At 30.2% G+C, this 27,945-nt stretch overlaps 1 protein-coding gene across 3 annotated transcripts in view; it reads right to left on the bottom strand.

The window, feature by feature from the left end:
- Window positions 1-27,945, bottom strand: part of ftz-f1 (ftz transcription factor 1) — a 204,632-nt gene that overhangs the window by 60,847 nt on the left and 115,840 nt on the right. Inside the window, exon 2 of one of the 3 annotated variants that reach the window (XM_088187490.1) lies at window positions 7,517-7,816. The exons of 1 other annotated variant lie outside the window; for it this stretch is intronic. In XM_088187490.1, the coding sequence (XP_088043616.1) occupies window positions 7,517-7,816 (300 nt within the window). Of the gene's footprint in view, window positions 1-7,516; window positions 8,139-27,945 lie in introns of those variants that run through there. One more of the 3 variants, XM_088187489.1, reaches the window with a different exon arrangement.

The raw sequence follows: 27,945 nt of genomic DNA, 5'->3' as shown, positions 1-27,945 counted from the left end.
ATTCGCAAGACACCCAACCGTCCAATTTCGAACAAATGTAACGTTTCCGTTAGGCTAAGCGCACGCTGTTAAAAAAAAATGTTAACGAAAAACCCCACCTTATCGGTTTGATTCAGGTAAAGATGGTAATTTTTTAGAGATATGTTTCTTGAAATTCTTATCTACAAAATTACAAAAAACCCAAAATATTTAAAGGTAACCGCATAAAAAAAAGAAATGTTGAGCTAGACCTAATATCTAAGTACATATTATCAACCCGAAGCATTATAACAAAATAATCAGTGATTCTCAACTTTTAATTGCGTTAATTTATTTTACAACTTTTTGCATTATTATATTTTGTTAGGTTTACAATATATTTTTGTAATGCTTATTTATTTCGTACTCCTTCATTTATTGATACTATTTTCTAAGAAATAAATTACAGTAAATCAAATTCATATTTTTATAATATAAAATTTAACGTTTTTTATTTATCATAATTTTCTGTTATATATATGTATGTAGAGGTATCGTGGGCATTTAAATGCAGATTCATCAATCCCAAATGTGATATTTTATAATATTTAGACCTGAAATGATCCCGATCTGTTCAAATTAAATAAACTGTTCTCAACATGTTTTCAATTACCAACACATTGAATACCGGGCATTATTCCTAAAAATGGAGCGTGCGGCGGGGATTATTTGCAAAAATTAGGACTTTAATTTGTGTAACTATCCAAGCACATTGGTGGTTCGAGTCTTTATTGGATGCAGTATACAGTAAGTGCGCGTTTTTCATTATTTCAACACATTGCGTACCGTGTGGTAAAAATACAAAAAGTGGTAAATATATAATATTAAAGCAATAAAATGTTTAGAATCACTGATAATTTTTAATTATATTAAATATACTATATAAAATAATAATACATAAATTATAACAGAAATATAAAATAATAATACATAAACAATAAAAGATTACATTTAGCCATAGGCAAACGTTACGTTTGTTCGAAATTGGACAGTTGGGTGTCGTGCAAATATCGCTGCGTAGCTTGACCGTCAAGTGTTAAAAATTTTGAATTGATTGTATAGGTCACAAAATTAGATATTTTCGGTTTTTATTATATACAACAGTATTTTATCATCATTTTGTTATTATCTTTATTGTTTTTATTCAAAAATATATATATTTGGTTATTCTAAACTAAAAATTATATTTTATTTTATTGGTACGCGATCCACAGTTTGACGTTTACTGATTTTATCATTGCGAATACAAAAAACCGATCATCATAAATCTGTTTTTAAAATTTGACGTTAAAACGTTGACTAATTAAAGAGTTACGATGTTTTAAAAAAAATAAGTTTGTATCCTAATTTTCGCAAATAATCCCCGCCGCACGGCTCCGTTTTTAGGAATAATACCCAGTATTCAATGTGTTAAAAATGATTAAAAATATCTGACAATTAGTCGTATTTTATATACTGCTCAGTGTTGCCATATAGTGAGTTTCCAGTCCAGGTTAAAAGCAATAAAATCATGCCATCGCGGTGAAAATTCTCGATTATCAAGCGTTTTTTTATAACAAAGTCGAATAAAGCACATCTAAACCGAATTTGGCCCAATAGGAGAGCGCAAAAAACAATTATCCCTTCTCAGAAGTCAAAAATCCACATCAAAAGCAATAAAATCGCGCCGTCGCCGTCGCAGTGGGAACGCTCGTTACCGAGCGTTCCCACTGCGACAGCGCCGGCACGATTTTATTGCTTTTGACGTGAATTTTTGCCTTCTGAGAAGTGATAATTGTATTTGCGCTCTCCTATTGACCAAAATTCGGTTTGAATATACTTTAATCAGCCCTATTATATCAGAAGTCCATAATAATATCGGTAAGGATAGCTATCATATTTTTAAAACAATGTAATATTGAAATGCAAAGTAACTATGGAACAATATGTGAGATTTAATGTCTGTCTGTACTTATTCTTCCGCATATTTTCCCCTGGGAGATGAATTGGCTTAGTTTGTATTTTGGATTTGACCTAATAAATAAACGTTTCGCAACTGTCAAATTGAGCTTCATAGACATTTTAGAGCAGCATATTAGCGCCTATCGTTATTGTTGCATTAAATCCAGTTGTCAAATTACTGATAATACAATCTATAAAAACATTTTTTGCTTCTTCCTTAGATATTCGATCTAAAAATTCAGATCGAATACCTAAATTTACTGCTATTAATTTATATTGAATATTTCTTCTCATGTCTAAAATTGTTTAAGCCTTCAAAAAGCAATCAAGTCGACTATAATTTGCTAACAAATTTTAACACATATGGAGCCGCGTTAAAAAAACTACAATCTGTCCCTTTGAATAATAATGTTTATTGTGAAAATACTACCTAGAAAGTGGGTGCTTTTGAAGGCAATGTTCCGCTCCTTTTATTTATTGTATGTATAAAAAGAGCTGAAGGAACATATTCCTGAAATACATCAGTACTGTAGTTTAGTTCAGATTCATTATTTGAGGTCGGTTTTTACTTTTTTTTATACATATATACCTGGGTATACCTAGTACCCGTTCCAGATGTTGGGAGCACTACCAGAAAAAAAAACATAGCCAAGAATGCAATGACAAAAGGAAGAAGGTTTCGCTCTATTCTTGTAAATAGTATTTAGTTGATTGTACACTATTGTAATTCACACAACGGTAATGATTCTCAACATATTTCTAATCGCTCGGAATTTATTGTTGTTTTTTTTATTACTTTGATAAATGAAACACTAAATATATTTATGTATTTACAGTATGCAATTGCTTACATATTTACATACTTGATGTTTAGTTATATTTGTCCATCGTATGATATTTTTCGAAGCAATCTTCCATTTGAAGATATGAAAAAATTTTTTTTTAAAGATATGAAAACTGTTAGACATAAGTGTTCTAGTATATAATTTTTGAAAAAGTAAATTATCCGCATGTTTTTAATTAATTTATCAGTAAAAAAACAAGTCGATAGGCTCCTAAAGACCTTCTAGAATTTAGGTTTTGACTCATTGCCTAAGAAAAATTATCGTTGTCTCAGAATATCATTTACCTAAATGCATGAGCGTTTCTTTCAGGTACATCATCGTCATCATCAATAAAGAAATGTTAACGATTTAAATTCATAGGCATTATTATTTTCACTAACGGAAATATTTGCCTTAGTGTTTTGATTATATTCACTAACAGAAATATTATTTTTTTAATAAAACAATATATTTTTTAAGTAAGTGTAACATAATAACTTTGCTGTAGTTGAAAACAGTTATTTAATGTATTTAAAGAAAATATGTACGTAAATTTAAAAACAAAACTTTTTATATTGAGAACCATAGATTCGTTAAAAAATTTTCAAAATCTATAGATGGATTATCCACAGTAATTTGATAATTCCAGGTAAAGTGGTTGGGAACTACCAAATCTTTTTTACCGTTATATGTTAATAGAAATAAAATATCAAAAAGGTTTCATATTGAAAATAACATCTGGACTTCTATGGTAGAACCATTTTTGGACAGACATACTTTGAACTTTTAATGGTTTTAAGTGTGATTATTGATTGCGGTCAACTATTTCAGGAATTTAGATCTAACGCGTCAGTTGGACTCTTGAGAAATATTTCAGCACTTAATCGATCTTGAAGAAATAATACATACAAATTCACTATCCTCGGATAAATAAATCTGTTGGGAACTTGAACTAAATGCTTTGACTCGTCAATCGGCATAATCCTTGATGCGGTATTTAATTATTTTCATATTTATATTAAAGAGCATTAGTATCGATTTAAGTCAATTTTTCGGAACTTGAGTTTTGATGCAGTTGGGCGCGATTCAAAGAAAATAGGTTCAATCTCGCGGAATTAAAAATATACGTTACACAAACAAAGATAAATGGAACATTTTGGGGAAAATAAGTTTACATAGATATTGAACAATTATACATAAAATAATTCACATCGGTAAATAAAATGAGATCATTTTATGCACAAATATTTAATTATTATTAAGACCTACGGGAAGATTTCTTAAAGCGTAAAATGGAAAAAATATAAATTATGGAGATCCCCATTGCTGGTGGAATTCCAACAAAAAATAATTTCCCATCCTAGCATATTTACTATAATTTAGTGTTGGAAGTAATATTTATTTGCCTAAAAAAAATTGTTCTAAAAGCGTAACTGAAAAGTCAATAATGTTTTTACATGATAATTTAAGAATTTTAGGACTGAAATATAACTTTTGAGGCATTAAAATCTGGTTTAAACTTTTATGCCAGTTTTTTTTAATAAACACGATGTCCAACTATTTTTATAAACTTTTGTGTAAATTATTCTATTAATAAATATACTTTGTTCAACCTCCTAACGCACATTTTTTTTTATTTAATTTTGGATAAAAAGTGCATTATTCATTATTTTTAGTAATATCAGTAAAAATATTAAATTTTATATTCTTTATTTTTACATTGTAGGAATCAGAATCGAAAGTTTGAGAAGTATCGGGAAATGTATCGGACATTGCATTAAACTACTATCATTTATTTATATCCATCCCTGCATCAGTTTTTAGGTGAAAAAAATATTTTACAAAACGGATATAAAAAACGACATTAAAGAATTCTTTGCTTCCAAAAATACATTATTTTTCGAATCAGATATAAAAAATTCAATAGCATTGTTGGAAAGATGCTATGAGAAACAAGTTAAGGTTTTTTTTAGTTCATCTTTAACCCTGAAAAGTCGGGTAAAGTCCTATGCCACACCTTCATTGGCAACGAAATGAACAACGAAACTTTTGTCCTGTCGAAAACGAAAGTTGCTGTGCAAACATTCTCACTCGCTTTTCTTGAAAATTGTCAAGTAACCCTTAAAAATGTCATTCCGGCGGATTTAGAAAACTACGAAGATATTTTGCAGTGGTCTACAAATGCAGCATCACAGATTAACATCAAAGATTTTTAATAAAAAAAAAAATAGTGGATATTTTTAAATTTCTAGCATAATTATACAATAAAATAATAAACATGTTCTTTTTAATAATAATCATTATTTAATAATTGAATTTCGAAAAGAACCCATCTCGGAAAATTGTAACTTGTTACAGCCATTTTCCCGACACACATTAATTAAAAGAATTAATTCATACAGTTTCTGTATCTCCTGTAAAATTCCAAATATCCGTTATCGAAATTTTCGATTCAATTGCAGAAAAAGATGAATGTTTAATTTAGTAAAAATATTACATGTATTAATTTTTAACTCGTTTAGCCCGCCCTGTATAATAAATAATAAGATAATTTCGTGAAACATGTACATATATGGCAATCTTATTATATCGTACCTATAATAATTCACATCAATATAATGTTTCACTATTTTGATACATTTTAAGAGAAATTAATTACTTTGGCAAGATAATGATTATAGGTTTCAATTAATCAGCTCTTTTTGGAATTTATGCTTCGGATATGAAAAATATTTCACAATCTGAGATGCAGTAATTTACATCGATACAATATTTAGCTATTCTGAGATTTGAACATAGATGTAGTTTTTAGCAACGACACAATATTTAACTATTCTGAGATATTTTTTATTAACTATTCCGATATTTTTTGAGATACATTATTTTAATTAACAAGCTCTTTTTGGAGCTTATGTTTTGACTATGGAAAATAATTAACAGTTCTGATTTTTCATTATTTATGCAATAATTTACATCGGAACAATATTACACTATTCTGCGATTTTAATATTGTATTGATAATTGACTTCAATGAAATATTTCGCTATTCTGAAATTAGTTATTTTGGCAAGGGAACGATTGTAGCATAGACTTAACGAGATCTTTTATGTTTTGACTATGAAAAATAATTCACAATTCTGATTTTTCAACATTGATGCAATAATTACATCTGAAATTTGAACATAGGTGTAATTTTTGACATCCATACAATATTTCACTATTCTAGATTTTAATTTTGAATTGATTATTGATATCGGTATAATATTACACTATTGATAAATTAATTATTTTGGCATGATTTTAATTACTGAGCTATTTATGGATATTATGTTTCGAAAAAAATCTGAGATGCAATAATTTACATCGATACAATATTACACTATTTCGATATTTTATAAGGGAAATTAAGTATTTCGGCAAGAAAACGGTTATAAATTTAAATTAACGAGTTCTTTTTGGAATTTATGTTTCGACTATGTAAAATATTTCATAATTCTGAGATGCAATAATTTACATCGATACAATATTTCACTATTCTGAGATTTTAATATTGAATTAATTATTGACAACGACACAATATTTAACTATTCTGAGATTTTAATATTATAGTCATTATTGACTGAATTCTGATATTTTTCAAGAGAAATTAATTATTTTGGCAAGAGAATGACTATAAATTTTAATTAAGGAGCTTTTTTTTAATTCGTGTTTAGACTAAGAAAAATAATTTACAATTCTGATTTTTCAACATTGATGCAATAATTTATATCGATACAATATTACACTATTCTGAGATTTTAATATTGAACTAATTATTGATATCGGTGCAATATTACACTTTTCTATTATTTTTAAGAAAAATTAATTTTTTTGGCAAAAGAATTGTTATAGATTTTAATTAACGAGTTTTTTTTTAATTTATGTTTCGACTATGAAAAATATTTCACAATTCTGAGGTGCAATAATTTTCATCGATACAATATTTCACTATTCTGAGATTTTGATATTGAATTAATTATTGACATCGTTACAATATTACACTATTTCGATATTTTTAAGATAATTGAATTTATGTTTAGACTATGAAAAATAATTCATAATTCTGATTTTTCAACATTGATGCAATATTACACTAATCTGATATTTTTGAAGAGAAATTAATTATTTTGGCATGATTTTAATCACCTTATTATTATTTTTTTTACAAGAATACAATATTTCACTATTCTGATATTTTTAAGATAAATTAATTATTTTGGTATGATTTTAATTACCGAGTTTTTTTTTGAATTTATGTTTCGATAATAAAAAAATATTTCGCAATTCTGAGATGCAATAATTTACATCGATACAATATTTCACTATTCCGAAATTTTAATTTTGAATCGAGTATTGATTTCAATAAAATATTTCACTATTCTGAGATTTGATCGTTGATGTAATATTGACAACGATGAAATGGAAGTTTTGGGAAAACATGGATAAAAACATCACTCGACTCTCGCTTTCGCTTTCAGTTTCAGCATCACAGTCTCGCACATACACACATGTCAGATCTCGGCAATCGTGACCTAGTTGGCCGGCGACCTTGACCGAAATCGGCGTCGGCGCTTTGTTTTACTAGATTTTTTTATCTCGCTTGACACCGTTGCCCGTCGCTGGTGGCCCTGACACGTTTTCCGAAGGTCTCGCGCGCAAATACACATCATCGAATAGTAGAAGAAGACACTCACCTTCGAGTTTCATGCCGACGGCGAGGCATTTCTGGAAGCGGCAATAAGGGCACCTCTTCCTCTGGGTCTTGTCGATGACGCAGTTCCCGTCGGAAGGGCATGTGTAGACCTTCTTGTTTTGCACGGTGCGCTTGAAGAAGCCCTTGCAGGACTCGCACGTCAGCAGGCCATAGTGGTACCCGCTGACTTTATCGCCGCACACCGGACACAGCTCCTCAATGTCGCCTTTGGAGTCCGTCTGGTCGCAGGCGACTCCTCCCGGAGCTGCCGGAAGATATACGTTGCCTTCCGAAGACACTCCTGCGGAGAAAAAGTAAGAGGCGTCCAGGTTAGGCGCGTTGTAGGGCTGGTACTGCGGGGAGTACTGCTCCTGGGTAGACTGGTAGTTGACTCCTGGGAGCGAGTACTGAGGCGGAGGCTGAGCGCCCGCCTCCATGTTGAAGGGCGAGGCGTTCAGAGGCATCAGAGTGGACTGCTGCTCCATCTCTGAATCGGTTCGAACACCGCACGCACAGTCAAACAATCACTATCGGAAACACTTATTGCGTAAGGTAGAGTGTCAGGTAGCGGTGCTCCATCGCGAAACCGGCGACCCCACGAAACCGACCTACGGTACTGAGCGTGGCCGCGCGGACTCAGACTCAGGCGGGGGCTCAGTGGTGGGGGCCAACGCTGTACTCCCCACTCCGCCGCCAGGGAACCCGTGTAATAAGTGAAAGTGAGTCGGCGACCCACTTTCCAGCCAACCGGGTCTATGTTATAGGCGGGCGGGGCGGGGGCGGCCCACTGACCCACTTCGCCCGGGAGAGCCCTCACTCCCTCGCCCCGGCTGTTCGGGCTTCCGCCTCTTCTTCTACCCTATCCTTGACCCGCTTTCGGGAACGCGCGACTGACGTCATCGCACATCATTTTATCATCGCTCGCACAGATTGCAATTCCGGGATCGCTATTTTTATACCTTTGACCCTTTTCGTATCGAAACGCGTATTTATAATAATATACATCTTTTTATCTAAACGGATATTTATTTTTCAAACTTTCGATTTCGTCCGACGACATTGCATAAACGACACCGCGCGAACCAAAATTTCATATTAAAAATATTAAGTCGGCCTTTAGGCGATCCTTCTTTTAAGCCCACTTTATTTAATTATAACATCTTTACTACCTTTTCGTGCTTTATATAATATAATATTGAATTTGGTATTTATTTATTTCAAATTTATTATTGTTCTGAACTGAATCCAAACATAGCAGTGTGACAAAATAATTGGACCACTCCAACATTTCACATATTTTTTTATATTTTGCAATGTAAAGTTAGTGGGCGATGATTTTTAACAAAAAAATAATGAATATATAATATGCTTTTTTGTTCATGTAACGCGGTGGAGCGGCGTTCCGGCACCTCTTTTTATGGCATTTTTGCTTATTTTTAAAAAATATGACGTCATTATTTTCATTTTCTTTATTTTTTAGTATAAAAGTTAAGCCCCAAGTTGCATTTCAACCGCCAGTCCCACTAAAAAAGCCCAAAACGAAAATATTGAAATATTGTGGTGCAAGTTGCTGATTCTTGAGGAGCAAGGCCTAACTTTTTGCTCATTAGATTAAAATCCTTTGCAGTCCAAAGACATTTTCAAAAGCTAATCTCAGTTTTTTCGTAGAAAAAAAATCTTTCGCTGTCGACAATTATACTATACGGCAAAGTCTCACCTTAGATTTTAACTTCGTGAAAATCTTAGATAGATGAACTAATTCTAATGACTAAAACAACCAAAGCAAAATTATATCCTCTCCTTTAAATATATAATAAAGCTTACAAGTTTTGGGATGCATAATTAATATTCGTAAGTACCCAATAAAACTTTTGTCACAATAAAATATTTCGTTAAGAATTGCGTCAAATGCTCCATGGTTTGTCCGCAACACGATGTTACACTGTGATTTAAAAATGTATTGAGCTAATATAGCTTATTGTTTATAAACTAAATTTACTGAGATTTGCAGTGATTTTTAAATACTTGTCCAACAGGCTATTGTTGAACCCGTTGAGCAAGACATTTGTAATATTAATTAAATCGACAGCTTTCTCTAGTTTCATCAAGTGATGTACAAAACAGAACAACGCTAAGAACTCAATAAGTCCGATTTACCATAATTTATACATTAATTATTTATATGGCCTTGAATGGAAAGGAAGGATGCCGAGGAGAAACATTAACACAGGATTATAAGACACCACTATCTATAATCGGTGGGACAATTTTCCTTCCCTTGAATTTGGCCAGAAAAACAACCACTGACTGGCTAACTTTTGCCCCACCCCCTGGAAAAAGCGGAAATGACGTCCCTGATTTTAAACCAAAAATTCTCAGGTTATCCCTTAAATAAAATTAAAACAAAACTAATTCAAAATTTAAATACATTTTCACCGGTAGATATATACTTTTACTTATGAAAATATAATTTATTTAAATTATTTGATTTCAACTTTTCCATATATAGCGATATATACATTTACATACTGCATTATTTATTTACATGTTACAGCGAACGTATATTTTTCAGTGAAGTCCAAATACATTTTCACCAGTAGATACACATTTCTATTAGCGAAAATATAATTTAACTGATAAATTATATGCTGCTCTATAATGTATAAGAAAACTCAATATGACAGTTGTTGTTCAATCCCAGATCTAACGTAATGAAAGTTCTAAAACTAAGTATAGTTTAAAAACTTTATTATGTCATATACGAAATACAAACTAAGCTAACTCATCTCTCAGGGGAAAATAAGCGGAAAAAGTACAGATAGACGACGCATCTCGCACATTGCTCCATAGTTTGTTTGAACTTGGATATTACACTACATAGTTTGTCTGTACTTGGATATTGCACTAATGTGCAAAAATAAACTGTTTGTGTAAAAATATTGTTTTTACTATTTTAAAGTATGTTAAAGTATATAGAAACTACAAAAATATGAAAAATAATGTTTGGTCCAATTATTTTGTCACACCCACCGCTGTTTCGCTTTAACATTTTTTTTAATATATATTGAAAATGTATGTATTCGACATTTAACCCTGCGATACGCAACAAAAGATTAAAAGTAAAATTTTCAGAAAAAAATACTGAGAATTCTTATTCACCGCAAGACGACGACCGGCGGGGCCTCGTCTTTCAAATTATCATTTTGTGTACAAATTTACTAACACGAATCGGTTTAGTGCGCATTTTTGAGTCAGACGGTGACAAATAAAATTTATCTAAAAGGTTGATAATGTTTGGACTTTTTTTAATGAAGAAAAAATTTGAAGACTTATTATGTTTTATGATACTGTAATGGCAGAATCGTTATATTTTTAAGATATCATAAAAATATAATAGTAGTAAATAAATCTAACGAAATCAATTGCATCAAAATTGCTATAATAAAATTGTTATGTTCATTACTAAATATATAACAAAATCTTGACCTTGCCAACAAATTTCACTTTTTGATTTATTATATCACCAGAGAAATTAAACAAAACAATTCACAACAGACATGCCATTGTTACTAAAATGATTATTAATCAGCAAAACGTAACCTTTGATAACCGAAATGGCGCTACTCTTACTTATATATTATAGTTTATATATAAACAAGTGTAGTTACATCTGGTTGATGCAGTTGTTTTTTAAAACAAAAACTGATCATATTTTTTATGAATATTATTACTAACAGTTATATCAATAAAATGAATAAATACTATCTACACGGTTTGAATCAATTAAATTGAACTCATTCTAAATTTAAATACGAAATGTACTTACAATCATACTCACTCGCGTAAATGTTATAAAATGTGTGTATTTAAATTTAATATGTAAAACACATCTATCTTATCGTAACGTGTTTGCATAATACGTATGCTTGTAAAAAGTGCAGTATTTGATACGATTTGAGTTGGAAATCGAGAGGAAAGATTTATTTTGTATTTTCAAACACATTTTATGTCTTACGCGTATGATTACTTTCATAAACAATTTTTATAAAAATATAATTTATTAACCATGCTCTTTACAATACAGACGAGTCGCGATCGCGTCCCTTATTCTTGTCCGTTAAGACCAGGATGTCAGCACTATATTGTATGTATATTTTAAGTGTGCACCTTTTTTTTAATATTATTTATATTGCCATCATGACGCGTTTTGGAAAAGTCATGGGCATATAAATAAAATATATATAACATATTAACTATGATTACATACAGTAGCTACAAATTATCTAATATGAGAGGGTTAGTTATAAAGAACTATTTTACAATGCAAGATTATATATCAGCGTACTTTTATAACCTTCTGGTGTATTTTATAATGAAAGGCTTGTGCATAAGTAGACTTCTAATTAATCGTTCGCGCAGTGGCAACGCGTGACATTTATTTTATATTATTGATTTGGTATTTAATAGACGCGTTATGATCCCAATTTTTAACTGAAGAGTTGAACCGATTTTCGCGCAAGAATCCTAAATAAACTTAATATAAATCATTCTTCAGCTTATTTATGAGCAAGTTATAAAGCTGACCTGGATATGTATAGCGGCGTGGCGATTTCGGTTTCGTTTTCATGCCGCGAAAGTGACGCACTTTTATTTATTATGTAGTATTACTCGATCGTATGATACAACAATTGCAAAAATGTTTACTGCCACTTAAAACGGAATAAATAAGGGTTTGTTTATAATTATTTTAAATAGGTTTTTCGGTGGGTATCTTACCGGCTTAGAGCGAAAGTGCTTTTTATGAAATTTAATCTCGTATACTTAGAATATCTTTGGAATTTCAAAGCATCTTATCAACAATTTGATAAAAAGAATGAATATTCTTTAGATGTATTAAATAAAGGGTAGGTTTTATAAATGTAGCTTTGAAAAAAATAGAGATAGTGCTATTTAATTTTAAGACCAAAATTTTTCAATAAATTAAAATATACTACAAAATTCATAAATAAATAATTTTAATATTTATAAGCAGTTAAATAAATATATCATTACGTAACACTGAAGATGAATTATCATCACAGATGTTCGGACGATTTAACAAGCTAATATTTTAAAATTAAATTATACAAAACAATTGAAAGAATTTAAATTTGTTTTTATTCTATATCGTAATAAGTGCATGACAATATTGATAGTAAATTTTAATAGTGATGAGTTTCAAGCAATAAAACAGTGTAATCAAATATTATATGAACACATAATAAATTTTATCTTTTACACGTTTAACCAATATTAATAAAATTCATTCAAAGCTGCAAATAAATGATTTAAAAATATTTATAAATAGTTGCAGGCTTTAACCCTTCTGATGCCAGACCTATTTAAGTGGTAAACGCATAAAATGCCAAATATATCAAATAAAAAATAAATCGTGTAATACTTTCAATAAATTATACATTCCACAATTGTTCTCTACATATTAATCAATCTGATCCCAGAAATAATGTATTTTTAGAAGCATTTTATATCCATTTTTGTAAGATACCCTTTTCACATAAAAAGTGTAGTAAGAATTTAATTAGATTATAGTCATTAATACCTTAATGTCGTTTTTTATATCCGTTTTTGAAAAATATTTTTTTCACCTTAACGCATGGATATAAATAGATGACAGTCGCTTGGAGCATTGTCTAAAAAATACGGTGGGTGAAAATCAGTTCCCAAGAAAATCCATTGATTTTTTCTATGGTCTTCTTCGACACATAAGTGCGGGGGCTGTCGTGGTTTGAAATTAGCCTTGTTTGGATTATAAGAACAAGTCTTTATATAATCAGAGCCGCTTATAAACGAATAAGCTGAGCACACAATGTGTCGTAATTATCTGTCCATAATCCAATAATTCATAATGCATTATGCTCTTCATATCCCATCAAATGCATAACATTATATTTTTGTAAAAATTAGCTATTAAGCTGAATAAATTATTTAAATAATAATTTTGTGAAGAAATTCTGTTCTTAGGGTTAAAATACGTTGCGATTAAACGTAAAGTATCTTTTTCTCATATTCAGAAACGACATAACTTAAAAGCAGCCATAATTTCCTAATTAACAACACCAAGCAAATATTAATTTATCACTGCCATTGTCGATTCAGGATTGAAAATATTAAAACAAAAAATATCACATTACTGAAGATCATCACTGATTTACATTTCTGCAAATTTAATAATAAAAACACGGAAACCTATTAGAACAATAAAAAACACGTTTATATATAATTAAGAACAAAAACAATATTTAGTTTAAAAAATATACAAAATAAAAGTAAAAGCTTACTTTTAAATGGAATGAAATAATTACACACCATTTTATCAATTGTAAAATTAGTGGAGAATGCATTTACGCATGTTTTTGATGACATGCCGTTGACAAATATTGTCAAAAGTGGTGCATTTTGCTATCTGTTTTTATTCATGCTAGTCGAACAATCAATATATTTTTGTTTCCTTTTCCTCACTAGATAACGGTATTGTTTATTATGTCTTTATGTATAGATTGTGCTTCACGTGTTACGAAAAATAAACAATTTTATCAGTAGGAACAGGTATGGTCAATTAATATGAGCATATTCGCATATGCAATGAAGGGTTACCGGATTATTGATTGTCAAATATATTTCACTTTCAATATTTATCTCTTTTTTTTAAAGTAAAAATTTGTGTAATTATAGGAATGTAAGTGACATTTACATGTTATTTCCGCAATAATCACCGACGCATGGAAAGCACCCCCTGGCGCTGAAAGTGTTAATCCTTTGAGTAGTGTTAAAAAAGAGCTACTGTTAAGATAAAAAATTACTTTAGTTCATAAAATTCGTATTATTTCCTAAACATATATTTCCATTATACGCTTTCTAGTTTTCGTAAAAAAAATATTTTTTTCTTGTTAATTGATAATGTTGCTTACATGTGTATGCACACCTGGGATCAGCTTTTTTTCCTTTGAAGAGTATCGCCGTACATGTACGGCGGTCATTCTCTCACTGTATTGGGGTACCCCAGATAGTTATATATTTACATATATAACAGAAGAAATAAAGACATTATAATTATATTTCTATATAAAATAATAGTAATAAATTAAAGAGTATGAAATAAATTAATATAACAAAAAAGATTTTATAAAAAATATTGAAAGCCTCTGTATTTATATAAAAAAATCCAAAAATAACGAATAATATATAATAAACAAACAAAAAGTGGTAAAATAAATTATTAAAACATATCAATACAAAAAAGTAATAAAATAAATCAAAGCAATTAATCTTATAGAATCGGTGATTTTTTTATTATTATTTAATATTGCAATTATAGTAAATAATAATATACAATAAATAACAACAGATATAATTATGGAAATATACGTAAAATTAACTCACTCCTAGGTGTATACTAACAAATTAATTCACTACTCAAAGGGTTAACGATATTATTTTTCCAATACAAATTGGCACGCATATATGTGCGCCCGCCCAAAATGGTACACTTTTTGCTCTCAAAATATTATATAAATATAATATTTTTATTTATTATTCCTTACGAATATATATCTTAGGTAACAAAAAACAGTGAAATATTGACCACCGTACATGTACGGCGAAACAGCCTATAATCTTACGTGATTTTTTTGTGATTTAATATATTTTTTATTACATATATATAGTATATATTTTTTATTATTTAATAAAAAAAAGTGGCTTTTAATACTTTTGCTCAATTATAATGTGCTGCTAACTTCAGCGAGGATGTTTTAAATTTGGAGAAACTATTTATTGGCAGCGATTAACTACTACCGTATTTTTTTCAATATTATTAGTTAAATATACATGATGATTTTACAAAAAATATCAACACGTCCAATGAAAGAGTTGAGCCAAAAATACCGAAAGAATGTCACGTTTGTTTTTTTTAATGAAGCACTATTCTGTTTTTTTATAGAACATACAATTTTCTGCTAATTATTATTAAATTGCAAAAATTGTAAAAACATATTTTTGAAAATGTTGCATTTGAAAAAATTAATATTGCAACATTTTTTCTTAGTTGATATTTAGCACAAGCCGAGCAGCGAAAAATTTTATGATTATCAAAGTTCTCCGCGCGGATTATAGAATACATTTTCTACGTAAGGTATTCTAGAATGACTAAGGTACAAATGGAGTCTGCATTTCCCACCGTTATCAGCCGAATCCCGCAAAGTCCGAGCTTGGCGGCCGCCGGGCTCTTACGCAATACCTCCGGGTGATGTAACCGGGTGCGGGCCCGCAAGCACATCGACGGCCGCGTTGACATGCACAAGAAATAACTGAGATTGCTAGTCGGGTGTGTAATGTAGGTGACGTTATTGACCCACTGACACACTACACTTGACTCACATTCGCGCAAGGTCCCATCCCGCGGTGCACGGGACGAGCGCGTCGAGCAGGGGCGCGCAACCGGTGGCACCGGCCTGAATTTGACCCGAATCTAAAATCCTGCACCGTCACATTCAAACGGATGATGCTGACTTTGCATTTAATTAATAATTTAACTTTCACTGTACCTTTCCCTTTATATTCTCATATATGTACAAGTAATCCTTGGTCGTTACTGTTCTCTACCGACAAGAACCATTAACTAATAATTGTTTAAAGCTAGACTAGATAATGTTTCAAATGCTCTTACAAGATGTAAAGCTATAGAGGGGGTGGTTGGAGGCATTTCCCCCCTTGAATTTGGCCAGAAAAATATGTGTCATTTAATGAAATACTATGAATCTTAATATTAAAAAACAACCACTGTCTCGAATCATCCCAAAAATATTTTTTAAATATTTCATTTCAGTAAAATTATATCCAAATATATTTTCTACAGCAGATATATATTTCTTCTAGCGAAAATATAATTTAGCTGCAAATATATGCTGCTTTAAAATGTCTATGAAACAGTTGCGAAACGTCCATTTGCTGTTCAAACCGAAACTTAACCTACACGAATTACTCAAACCCAAATTTACTTGACCAAAATAATTAGTTTTAGAACTACAAAATACAAACAAAACCAACTCATCTCTCATGGGAAAATAAGCGGTATAGAAGTACAGACAGACGTCGCATCTCACATATTGCTCTATAGTTAGTCTGCACTAAAATATTACACTGTATTTAAAATATGATAAAAATATTATGGTCAAAGCATATTCAAACCGAATTTTGGTTTTTAGGAGAGCGCAAAAACAATTATCATTTCTCATAAGTCAAAAGCAATAAAATCGCGTCGGCGCCGTTGCAGTGGGAACGCTCGGTAACGAGCGTTTTGCGCTCTCCTATTAATCAAAATTCGGTTTAAATATACTTCATTCGATTCTCACTTATTTTAAGACGTAAAATTGTTATAAAAGTCCTAATATAAACACTAAATAACCATGCGTTTCTACTGCGACGGCACGATTTTATTGTTTTTGACGTGAATTTTTGACTTCTGAGAAGGGATTTTTTGCGCTATCGAGAATCGGTTTAGATATGATTCACTCGATTCTCACTTCGTAATAAGATGTGGATTCTAAACAGGGACATTCATGAATTTGGCTAGAATAATGCATGTAATTTAATGAAATACTGTGAATCTTAATGCAATGGTTATATTAAAAAAAACGATCACTGACTGGCTAACTTTTGCCACTCCCTAAAAAAAATCTCTGAAGCTAAAGAAGCTAAATATATAAGTTAACATGCTCTTGTTATAAATTTGATTTGGTATTTGACTCTGTATGTTCAAGATTAAAATAATTCGATAATACATGAAATAATTCTGTTTCTAATATATGAAATATGTGGCAGCAACAGGGTTAATAATTATAGCGCCACGTGTGAGATATATCAAAAGAAAGAGCTGCAGGATGAATTGGGGTTAAAAAGACTATGAAATGTTTTTTATTTTATTTCAAAACTAAATTACCGGTTTTGCTCCATTTTAGATTAATAATTTAAAGTATTAGAAGGGTGCGATTTTATCTATAGAAATAAAAAATGTTCTCTTGAACCGGTCATATATGTTTTAAAGTTCTCGACCATCATAAATGAATTCATATAAAAGTAAAACATTTCTGTTGATATATTAAATAGTATTTCTATAGCAATTAAGGGCAAATCCTCGATCAAAACTCGACATCGCTGCGAAAGTGGATAAGACAAGTTTTTAAATGATTATGATCTCAGATTAGTTTTATTATTTTATAAAATAAAAAAAATACTTAAACGCATCGCTGCGTGGCTCATTTTACCACAGCGGCCTTGTAATACAAACCGATATATTGCGGCTTCGAATTTCTAATGAGTTTACTGTATAATGTGTTGTTTAAACAGCAAAGACTAAAATAATAATAATAATAATAGATATATATAAATATACATATATATATTTTGGATATTGTTACGAATTTTAGAGCGTCCGTCGCAGGTAGATAAAATATGTATTAAAAGGCTTGATCTAGAGAATTTACTTTAAATAGAAAAAAAAATAGTTCAGAAATCTGAGAAGTGATAATTTAAATTTTAAAAAATAATATATAATTATAATGTTTCACATTTAATATTTCTTCAGTTATATATGTTAATATATAACTATCTGGGGTACTAAAAAACAGTGAAAGACCGACCACCGTACATGTACGGCGATACTAATCAAAGAGTTAATAATGTTAAAATTTCGCATTATTAAATAATTCCAAATATTTCTATATTTGTACATGCTTTTATTGGTGTAGAACTATAACAGATTAAAAAATACACGATTATAATAAATACAATGGTAGTGAAAGAGCCCCTCATGACGACCGATCAGAAATTCAAGAGCATGAGATGATCATGTCTTTATGAATTGACTGGTAAAAATAAATTAGGGTATGAAGAATTATAATTATACTATTGATACATTTATTAAAGCGCCATGAAATAAATGCTGTCGCTACGATATAATCTTTGGAGAATTAATAAGCTTATTAATGAGTAGTTTGATTTCCGCGAAAATCACTCGACTGTTGTTTATCATTAACTTGATAGTTCAGCGGAACAAATAAGCTCTAATTTAAGTGTGGGTCTTTTAATGATAGATATACAAAAAGTTTGATTCATAAACTATACAAATTTTTGGGTTAAATAATTTCTATAAATACAGTTTTTTCCATTTCTTTATTTGTATGTTTTCTACTTATGGCAACTCCCTTCAGTACTTGCAGATCAATTTTGATAGTGTTATTCCCATTTTTTACTTCAGACAAAGTGTCTGTAGGAACTGATTTTCGGTTGCTCGCGTTTCTATATTACAAATTTCAAAAGAGTGGCAATTTTTTATAAAACAAATATAAACAGAAAACAAACGGCCGTTTTTAAGACAAATCCGAATGCACGTTATTTTGTATAAAGACGACGGATATTTTAATCCTTTCTAATTTATAGCGCGTACCTTATGAATTAAGCTGTTTAAAGGTTACCCATGGTGGTGAACCATTCGCCTTATCAAATTGGATTTTTTATGATTCAATAGCATAAAACCCTTTTATTATGAATAGAAGAGTGATTCATTTTAATTGAAATGTGTACTTAATAAGCACCATAGCAGTAAAAAACAAAAACATCGAAAAAAACTTTATGCATTTAAAAAAATGGGATATTTTATAAACGATTTACACTTTCAACATACGTCACTTTTGGCAATTCTACGTTTTGGCACTGTTTTCTTTACACTGCCAAAACGCGGAATTGTCATTTTGGCAATGTATTCTCTACCTTGGCATAATACTAAAAAATCAGTTTTAAAAACATTTTAAACTAGTTAAGCAATATTGAAAAATATACTAATGACAGTTATAATGCAACTGTGAATTGCTTTGGGTTTTTAATATTAGAAAACAAATAAAAATAATTTATATAAATAATTTCACACCAAGGGTTTCAAAATTATAAGAAATTTATTTGAAAAAAAAAATATTTAATTGTGCATTTATTTATGTGACGGCAGTCGAGGTAAATATGAAACAGTTAATATATTCGCCAGATGGAGTGCCAAGCGATGCAACGCAGATCGCGTACTCTTTCAGTCTCTTACGAGACGTGTCCAGAAAATGATTTATGGCTTGTGATTTTTAATACAGATTCGAATATAAAATAAATCATGATTTATTTGCAAGCTAAAACCTCATATTAAAATCGTACTATAAAAAAATATTTATACCCACAAGCAAAATTATATCAGTATTTTATAAATTATGTTTTATTCAGACAAGCGCAAATCACTCCAAGTAGTGAAAAAATGAACGATTTTTACAATAAAGAACTCATCAGAAACATTTATCACACCTCGCTGCGACATGTCGATATTTATATACTAAACACAAATACACTGTTCAAACATGCGTTTTCTAGCATAGAAAGCAGCTGCAAGCTTGTGTCGTTTTTTGTAAATAGCTAAATGAAATTGCAGCAATAAACCAAAGTAAAAAAATACTAGTTCATCATCATATAATATAAATATTTATTTATGACGATGGACCTGTAAATAACGTATGTATTTTTAGAGCTAAAATAAACAGTTGTGGCAACCTACTAATCTGCCTATCTCAACAATTCCGTCGATTTTTGGTTAGTAGGTCAATGATAAGCTACGTAAAATGGCGATTTATTATCGCACAGGCTAACTTATCTCGCTATCGACTTTTGACTACATGCGTTTTTATTCGTGTGTCTATAATAAAAAAACGAAAATTACAGCGCCGACGCGTTTGTAATAATATAGTATGAATTTTACGCATTTGTGTCTCTTGGAGAAAAAAGATAACATAATCTTATTACAGTTAGTTAGCAATATATATATATATATATATATATATATAAGGAGAATTCCAGCTCTTCTAAAATACCACAGTTGACGTTGTGACATTGTGAAAAAGAGTCCTTAAATAAGTTCAATCACACAAGCTTCTAATAATAATGTTGTAGCTAATTTCGTATATATTATTATAAAAAAAATAAAAATATATTTAATAATAATTTTGCTAACACAATGGCACCTTTCCAAACATATATCCGTAACAAGTTTCTTATTCATTGACAGTGTATCAATACGAACAAAGCGTACAATTCCTTTATTTATTTATTTGTTTGCAAAATGCGATTTTGTGACAAATGACTCGACAACACAATCAGTGACAATATTGATAAACGACTCAGCGGGAGCAATCATTGTACTGGTCCTGGAAAGGATATCTAAGAAAGGTTCATTGTGTCAAATAATTGTCGAGGGCTCGTCACATAAATAAATATAAATCACCGTTACCTGTTGAAATTTACCTGAGTGAAAAAACTCTCAGGTATAAATATTTTTTTGTTCCGACAACGGAACAGTAACGTTTCATTATAGGTATTGTTCCAGTCAATTTCTCTTTTATGATCCATGGCAAAAGACCGCCCGCCTTTTTACAAGGAAAAGGAACCAATTGCTTTTTAAAGATTAATTTATACATCATATTTTTGAAAAATAAATGTACCGAAAAATTCTATTCATAAAGAGTTAGCATTGCTATCACTAATCTTTGAGTAGTAAGTTCATTTACAAACATTATTTATTATTATATATTAACATGGTAGTAAAATTGAAAAATCCGATATTCATTTTAAACAAAAAATATACCCAACTGTATTTACTTTTTAGAAGACATGAGCGAGCAATAAGATGACCTTACGCAGAAATGAAACCAAACTTATTCAACTAAATAACCGCCTGCATCATAATCATTGTCACGCGATCGTCGTGAAAGATAGTATCCCCAAATATCAATAAATAAAAAATACGTTAAATTAACATTTATATGGTTTGATCGACATTAACTTTCAACCATAATATGTACTAAATTTATGTTACATGTTCACGTACCTGGTTTATTTGCAATCCTAATAATTATATTCAGGCAAATCAGAAGCAGTGATAATTTTTATGTATTTCAAATGAAAAATTCACTTTTCGGTCTCGAAGCCCGTCGACGAAACTAAAAATTTGAAGATTTCATTACAAAGCTTGTTTTATAATTATTTATATAGTTTAATCACTGTATATTACACCTATTATGTATATATTTAATTGTCATAGTTAAAACATACCTGGTTAATTTGTAATCCGAATATTTATATTCAGTTAAATCGAACAACACACATGAAAAATAAATGAAAATTTTTTGTCACATTTTTGTTTTATTTTTAAATGCAGATTTTTCATTGGTCGACTAATTAAAAACAAAAGAATTCAATACCTCGAGGCTACGAAATTAATCAAACAATATTAATTATAATTAAATATATTTCCTTTGTTTACATGTATTATTATAAACCGTTCAAAAACAGAGCGTTACGATTTACAGAGTTGAACGCAGAGCGTTTTATTTTAAAGGAGAGCAAAGAACAATTATATTTAAAAAAATGCAAACATATAACTATCTGGGGGTACCTCAAAAGTGAAAGATTAACCGCCGTATATGTACGGCGATACTCCTCAAACGATTAATAACTATTACGGATAATTCTACAAAAAAATATCGACAATAACAGTATATTAAAATTAAAATAAATATCATTTTTTATGCGGTTCTTAAAAAACCGATATTATATATGTATCACAATTATAAAAATAGTAATACCTTCTAAAATAAACAATTTTCCTAATTTTCACAGAGAATCAGTATTCGGATTATTTTAATATATTTTTTTTAAATAATTTGTCGACAGCAAAGCTTTTTTTTCTTCTACGAAAAACCATTACTGTGATGCTTTTAGTGAGATTTGCAGTGATTAGCCATATGTCGAGCGATTTTTAAATGCTTTTATTATCTTTTGAAGTGCAATGTCCCACTTAACGAATGCGTCCAACAGGCTATTGTTGAACCCGTTGAGCAACAGTCATTGAATAATACGAATTAAATCGACAGCTTTCACTGGTTTCATCAAGTGATGTACAAAGCAAAACGACGCCGCGAACTCAATGAAGTCCGATTTACCATAATTTATACATGAATTATATATATGGCCTTGAATGGAAAGAAAGGGTCCCGATGAGAAGTATTAACAAAGGTTTATAAGACACTACTATCTATACCAGAGAAATGTATGTCATTCAATGAAATACTATGAATCTTAATGAAATGTAAATATTAAAAAAATGGCCACTGACTAGCCAAATTTTGTATACTCCCGAAATGACGTTCCTGATATATACCAGTAGTCCTGAAACACTCAGGGGTCACAATAATTTTCTTATAAAATATTTTACAAAAAATACAAGGCTTTTATTTTAAAATTTTCAAGTACTAATAAAATAGCGAAATACAATTATATTATTAAAATGTACATACATTTTTTTATGTCGCAAAATTAAAATAAAATATTTTATAAAATATAAGGCTTTTATTTAAAAATAATCGAGCACTAATAAAAAAGCGAAATGCAATTATATTATTAAAATTTATATTAATTTTTGTGACGGCGGCAGGGGCAAACAGGAGACAGACCCACGCGACGCGACGCAAAACTCGTACTATCTCAGCCTCTTCGTGACTGCTGTACAATCAACATGTGTTGAGGATCACGTAAGCACATACTTCACAAGTATTTTACATTAAAAAAATATTTAAATACACATACATTATTTCATAATATGCTATAAATAAGAAAACGAGTACTGCTGGGAGAATTATAGTGAATTTGTATAAAAATATTTTTAGGACAAAAAATTACACTTAACTACGTTGCGATCAAAAAAAGTCTATCCATAAGACGCGATAAAATTTTTAACAAAATAGGGGGACTGTAGAGTAGCATTGTTTCGGAACACTACAAAAAAATATAGGAAGTTCACTCAATTAAAATTTTATCAATAATACAAATAAAGTGTACCATCATTTTTAGACGATTAAAAAATATCTATCACCACCTCTACAGCGACTTTAGGTCTTTCTGTAAAGAGAGTGAATCTGAATTTGTAGTATTATTTACATTTATATACATACGTATTATATTGTAGATATTTTAAGTTTGCATTGGTATTTTTATACATGTTTTTTAGAGGTTTTTTGGAGGTTTGAAAAATATGAAGTCCCGCCACTGTTCGACAGGCATCCGCCTGCGTCACATCTGCCAGTTCTTTCAATACATTGTTTATCGAGGAAAATATTGTCATTGTTGGCAATGTTCCAGGAAAAAGACAAAGAGGAACGCGACTAAACGAAGAAGGTGATTTGTGCCAATTTCCAGATGCCATAAGAGCAGCCTTAAGATAAACGCTTTGGGAGATTCTGCATAAATCTAAGGGGATCGTGATAAAGTATAAGTAATACCTTATCTAGAATATCACATGATTGTGGATATAACAAATTATACAAAGTTGTGGCTGCTATATTTATCCGATCAAATTTATGTGGATCAACAAATCGCATCCATCGTGCAAAATATGTCGAACTCTCAACTGTGATTAATTTCATACGGTAAAGTTATGTAATTTCATGTTTATAAATAAAATCATATTACCGGTGCATCTGCATTTGTCATAGTATACTTATTTATAGCGAATATGAGCCTTGGCGATAACAAGAGATAAGGTACTTGACAGTGAATGTATGGCAGTCGCTTTCAGTATAATGTTTTTACTGTAATATACACATTTATATATAAACAATCATTGTTTACAGGCACGTTCCTTACTTATTGTCGGAAAGCTCGTTTAAATTTTGTCATCATTTATTTTCGGCAAATGTGTACGACATTTACACAAAACAATGTTTTAGAAATATAGGTTTAAATACAATAATAAATTAGGGCTCGAACAAATTGTACATAATAGAAAAACAAACAATAAAAAATATAGCACAGGTAAAACAAACTTCCAAGAAAGTACTGTTTATTGTGTGCATTTTTTTAAATAGACAGGTATAAAATTAGTAGAAATGAGATGTTACCTTACCTTTTAAAATATCTACTCTTTATCTTAAATATATAATATACTACAATATTACATATTTTATATATTTATTTATGGCATGAATGAGTTTTATGCTTATGATTCAATTACTTTTGGGTGCAATTAAGTTTATTGTTAAGTAATTGGTCGGTTTAAATTTAAATTATTAACTGTAATTGTGCTACTAATACAAATTACTTCATTGGATTAAAGCAGCAGAATTGAATTTTAACATTTTTGTGACACGCCATGCTCACCACATGAGTCGAGTCACCAGCCCGAAGCCCATCATATGATATACTAGTAAAAACGCATGCTTTTTAACGGAACTATAAGAAGATAGTTGTCTTAATTTGAGGTGAAAGTTACATTGACTGCAGTCAAATTTTGGATATTTTTATTTACTAATTTATTCGCGATTGTTTTAAGAAAAACACAAAAGGTGCAAAAAACATAATCCTTGAAAAAAAATGAGAGGGATCCGAAATATATGATAAAGAGACTTTGTTTTAAAAAAATATATTAGTATTAATCAAATATTTTTTTTATATGAATTTAAAAAAAAATATATTAAAATATGTAAATTTCAATTTTTTAATTTATTTTTTAACCACTTCATGCCTAAAACATTTTCAAAAGTTGTTCAAAAAACCGATATGATTTTCTTTTCTTTTTTAGGTAAAAATAAATATTCAACAATAAAATAAAAATATTCTTTTAGGTCATTTACTTGAAAAAATTGAACAATAGATCTAACGATTCATATTCCATATTTAAAAATCGAAAATATCAAGTAAGAGGGTTACTAACAAACTTATCTGAGATATTTATGAGAGCAACTTTTAAAAAAGTTTATTGGCGATCTGCTTAAAACTAATTCATACAACTAAGTCATTCCATATAATAAAAGACATGTGTAGATTGTCTTAGAAAAATAGTAAAGTGGTAAAAGAAAATTATCTTTCACGCTGTAGTTCTTTATTTGTTAAATTCATACATAATCTCACAAAAAAGAATATGAGTTTAGCATAATTCCACTGTAAGAGAAACGTTGAATAGTATACAGAATGAGAAACCACATCGGTAAACATCTTTTTGTTTCACATCAAAAGCCATTGCAAAGCATAAGTAAAAACCAAGCGCTTTTACAGAGAATAAAATGTATACTCATTTTTAAAAAATCTAAATATCGGTTTATTACAAATAAAATGTTATATTTTTATTAACTGTTTGTATGCCACGGACGCCGTACGAAGCTCTATCGAGTCGCGACCGTATTGCCACGAGCTTTCTTCGAATCTCTGGCAAAAATTCGCATTTATACATTGAAATTATATTACAAGACTAATTTATGAAGAAACGCTTAAAATTATTACCACTCTATGGCATTCATAAAATGGCGAAAATTAAATGTTAACTTTACAATGTAGCCAGATTGTCAGAAGCAACTTGTGCCTTTGGAATTTTTAATAACAATGGCTGGCATTACGGTCATATATTACGCCAAAGTACTTTGGCACATAAAGGGTTAATGCGTCTCATTATCATATTCTTTATTAATCAGATCCGACAATTTTCTTTGAAGTAGCAAAAACTTATGAATCGTATTTTAGCAATCAAATTGTTAATAATAAATATAATGAAATACAATATTACAAAGTGAAAAAATGTTTTTTTTTTATCTATGCAAACGTTAACTGTTTTTCTATAAAATAGTTTAAACTCCATAGGTACGTGTCACCCATCAGAGTATTGATCAAACCCGATGCTGCTTTCAAGGTACTTCCACGAGACTGCAAAGCATAATATATATTGTATAGATATGTTTCAGTCCTGTGTAATATTTTGTATACATTAAAAAAACTTTTGGGTACAGGTAATAATCCATACGTGTAACGTAGATTATATTCGTAAGAATAATAAACACGTATAATTATATTAATGATAAAACATCTGTTTGTCACAACCCAACGCATTTTTACGTGTGCGTGTGTGAGTCTATACACATTGCAAATTATTTATAATACGATCAACAGCGTATTTTTACAAATTTATTTTAATTACATAGATTTTTATTATCATAAGTGTATTGTTTTTAAACAGTTATTTTAATTGTAATGAGCATTTGAAAATATTTTAATAATACAAAAATCGGTATAAAATAATTAATCCTATTATTTCACGATTGTTTCTCTGATCTTGTGACTATAATAATATATCTGATAGTAAACGAACTTTCACGGGCAATTGTAAATTCTAATCGAGATAAGCAATCGTTACGAAGATAAGCTACACCAGTATCTGCCGCGAATATATGAACAATTTTGGAAGGCTTGGAATAGCTTTGGAACACTGATTGTTTCCCGGACGTTCTACATGTATTTTTTTTCAGGTAAACTATTTTTTATTAATTAAAACAATTTGTAAATTTAATTTTTTATATGTTTGAAGTTCCACCGACGATTTAACGACCAAATTTTACGTGCTCCCCGATTCGCTCTTCTCGTAAAGATTATCACGTTAAGCTGGCCGCGGGGTCATTCTCTCCTCCAGCATCCGATCTAATTTAAAGTGCATCGTTCCCTGCTCCATTTAGCATTAAGTATGCAAACACTACTACTAGGCACACCGACACATAATCAACTGCGATCATTGACAGTGCATTCGGCGACTAAGCCGGTGCAATAAAACTCAGTTATCGCACTTGGGCTGGTGCGTATTGTTTGTTGTTATGTCACACTGCACAACTATGGTCAGGGTCAACAGAACCTGCGATAGAGAGTCGGTGAAATAGCGAGATGTGAGCAATATGTAAGAAATCTACAGGAATAAATAAGACTATATCAGCTTTTTTACATCAATTTGAAAAGAGACTCTTTAACGTTTGAGGGGCGGTGCCGACAATCCGACAATCTGAGCTTTAGATTGCTCTAAAGAGTCGCGATTACGTCCTTTATTCTTACTCGGCGCGGCCACGCTTAAGAACGCTGTTATGTATCACAGAAGAAACACATATTGTACATTATTTCTTACAGCCAAAGATATAATATACTTGAGTTAAAGCTATTTTTTTTAATAATATAATAATAAAACACTGTCTTTGCTACTTAAATTTAAAAAAAAAACAGCAATTGGAATATGATACGATCTATTACAATAACCACAGAGTCAAAATTACTGCGAAATAAATCAATTTTACCCAATCGGTTCGATTTAATGTATACAATACGATTGTTTACTATTTACCATCTCAGATTTAGTTACTCGAACCTTCAGTCTATTTAACGGTCGGTGTCTAACGTTACTAGTGGTGCTAAGATTATTTAAATTGTGTAGTTATTGCGCCTTTAACAAATTCAGCATTGGAATCCAATATTAGCGCTTCAATGTAA

This window comes from Plectrocnemia conspersa, unplaced genomic scaffold, assembly GCF_051122295.1.
Source record: "Plectrocnemia conspersa isolate PC_06_02 unplaced genomic scaffold, ASM5112229v1 ptg000006l, whole genome shotgun sequence".
Taxonomy (NCBI): domain Eukaryota; kingdom Metazoa; phylum Arthropoda; class Insecta; order Trichoptera; family Polycentropodidae; genus Plectrocnemia; species Plectrocnemia conspersa.
The sequence above is the reverse complement of the archived record's forward strand: the minus strand, read 5'-3'. Positions and strand labels throughout refer to the sequence as shown.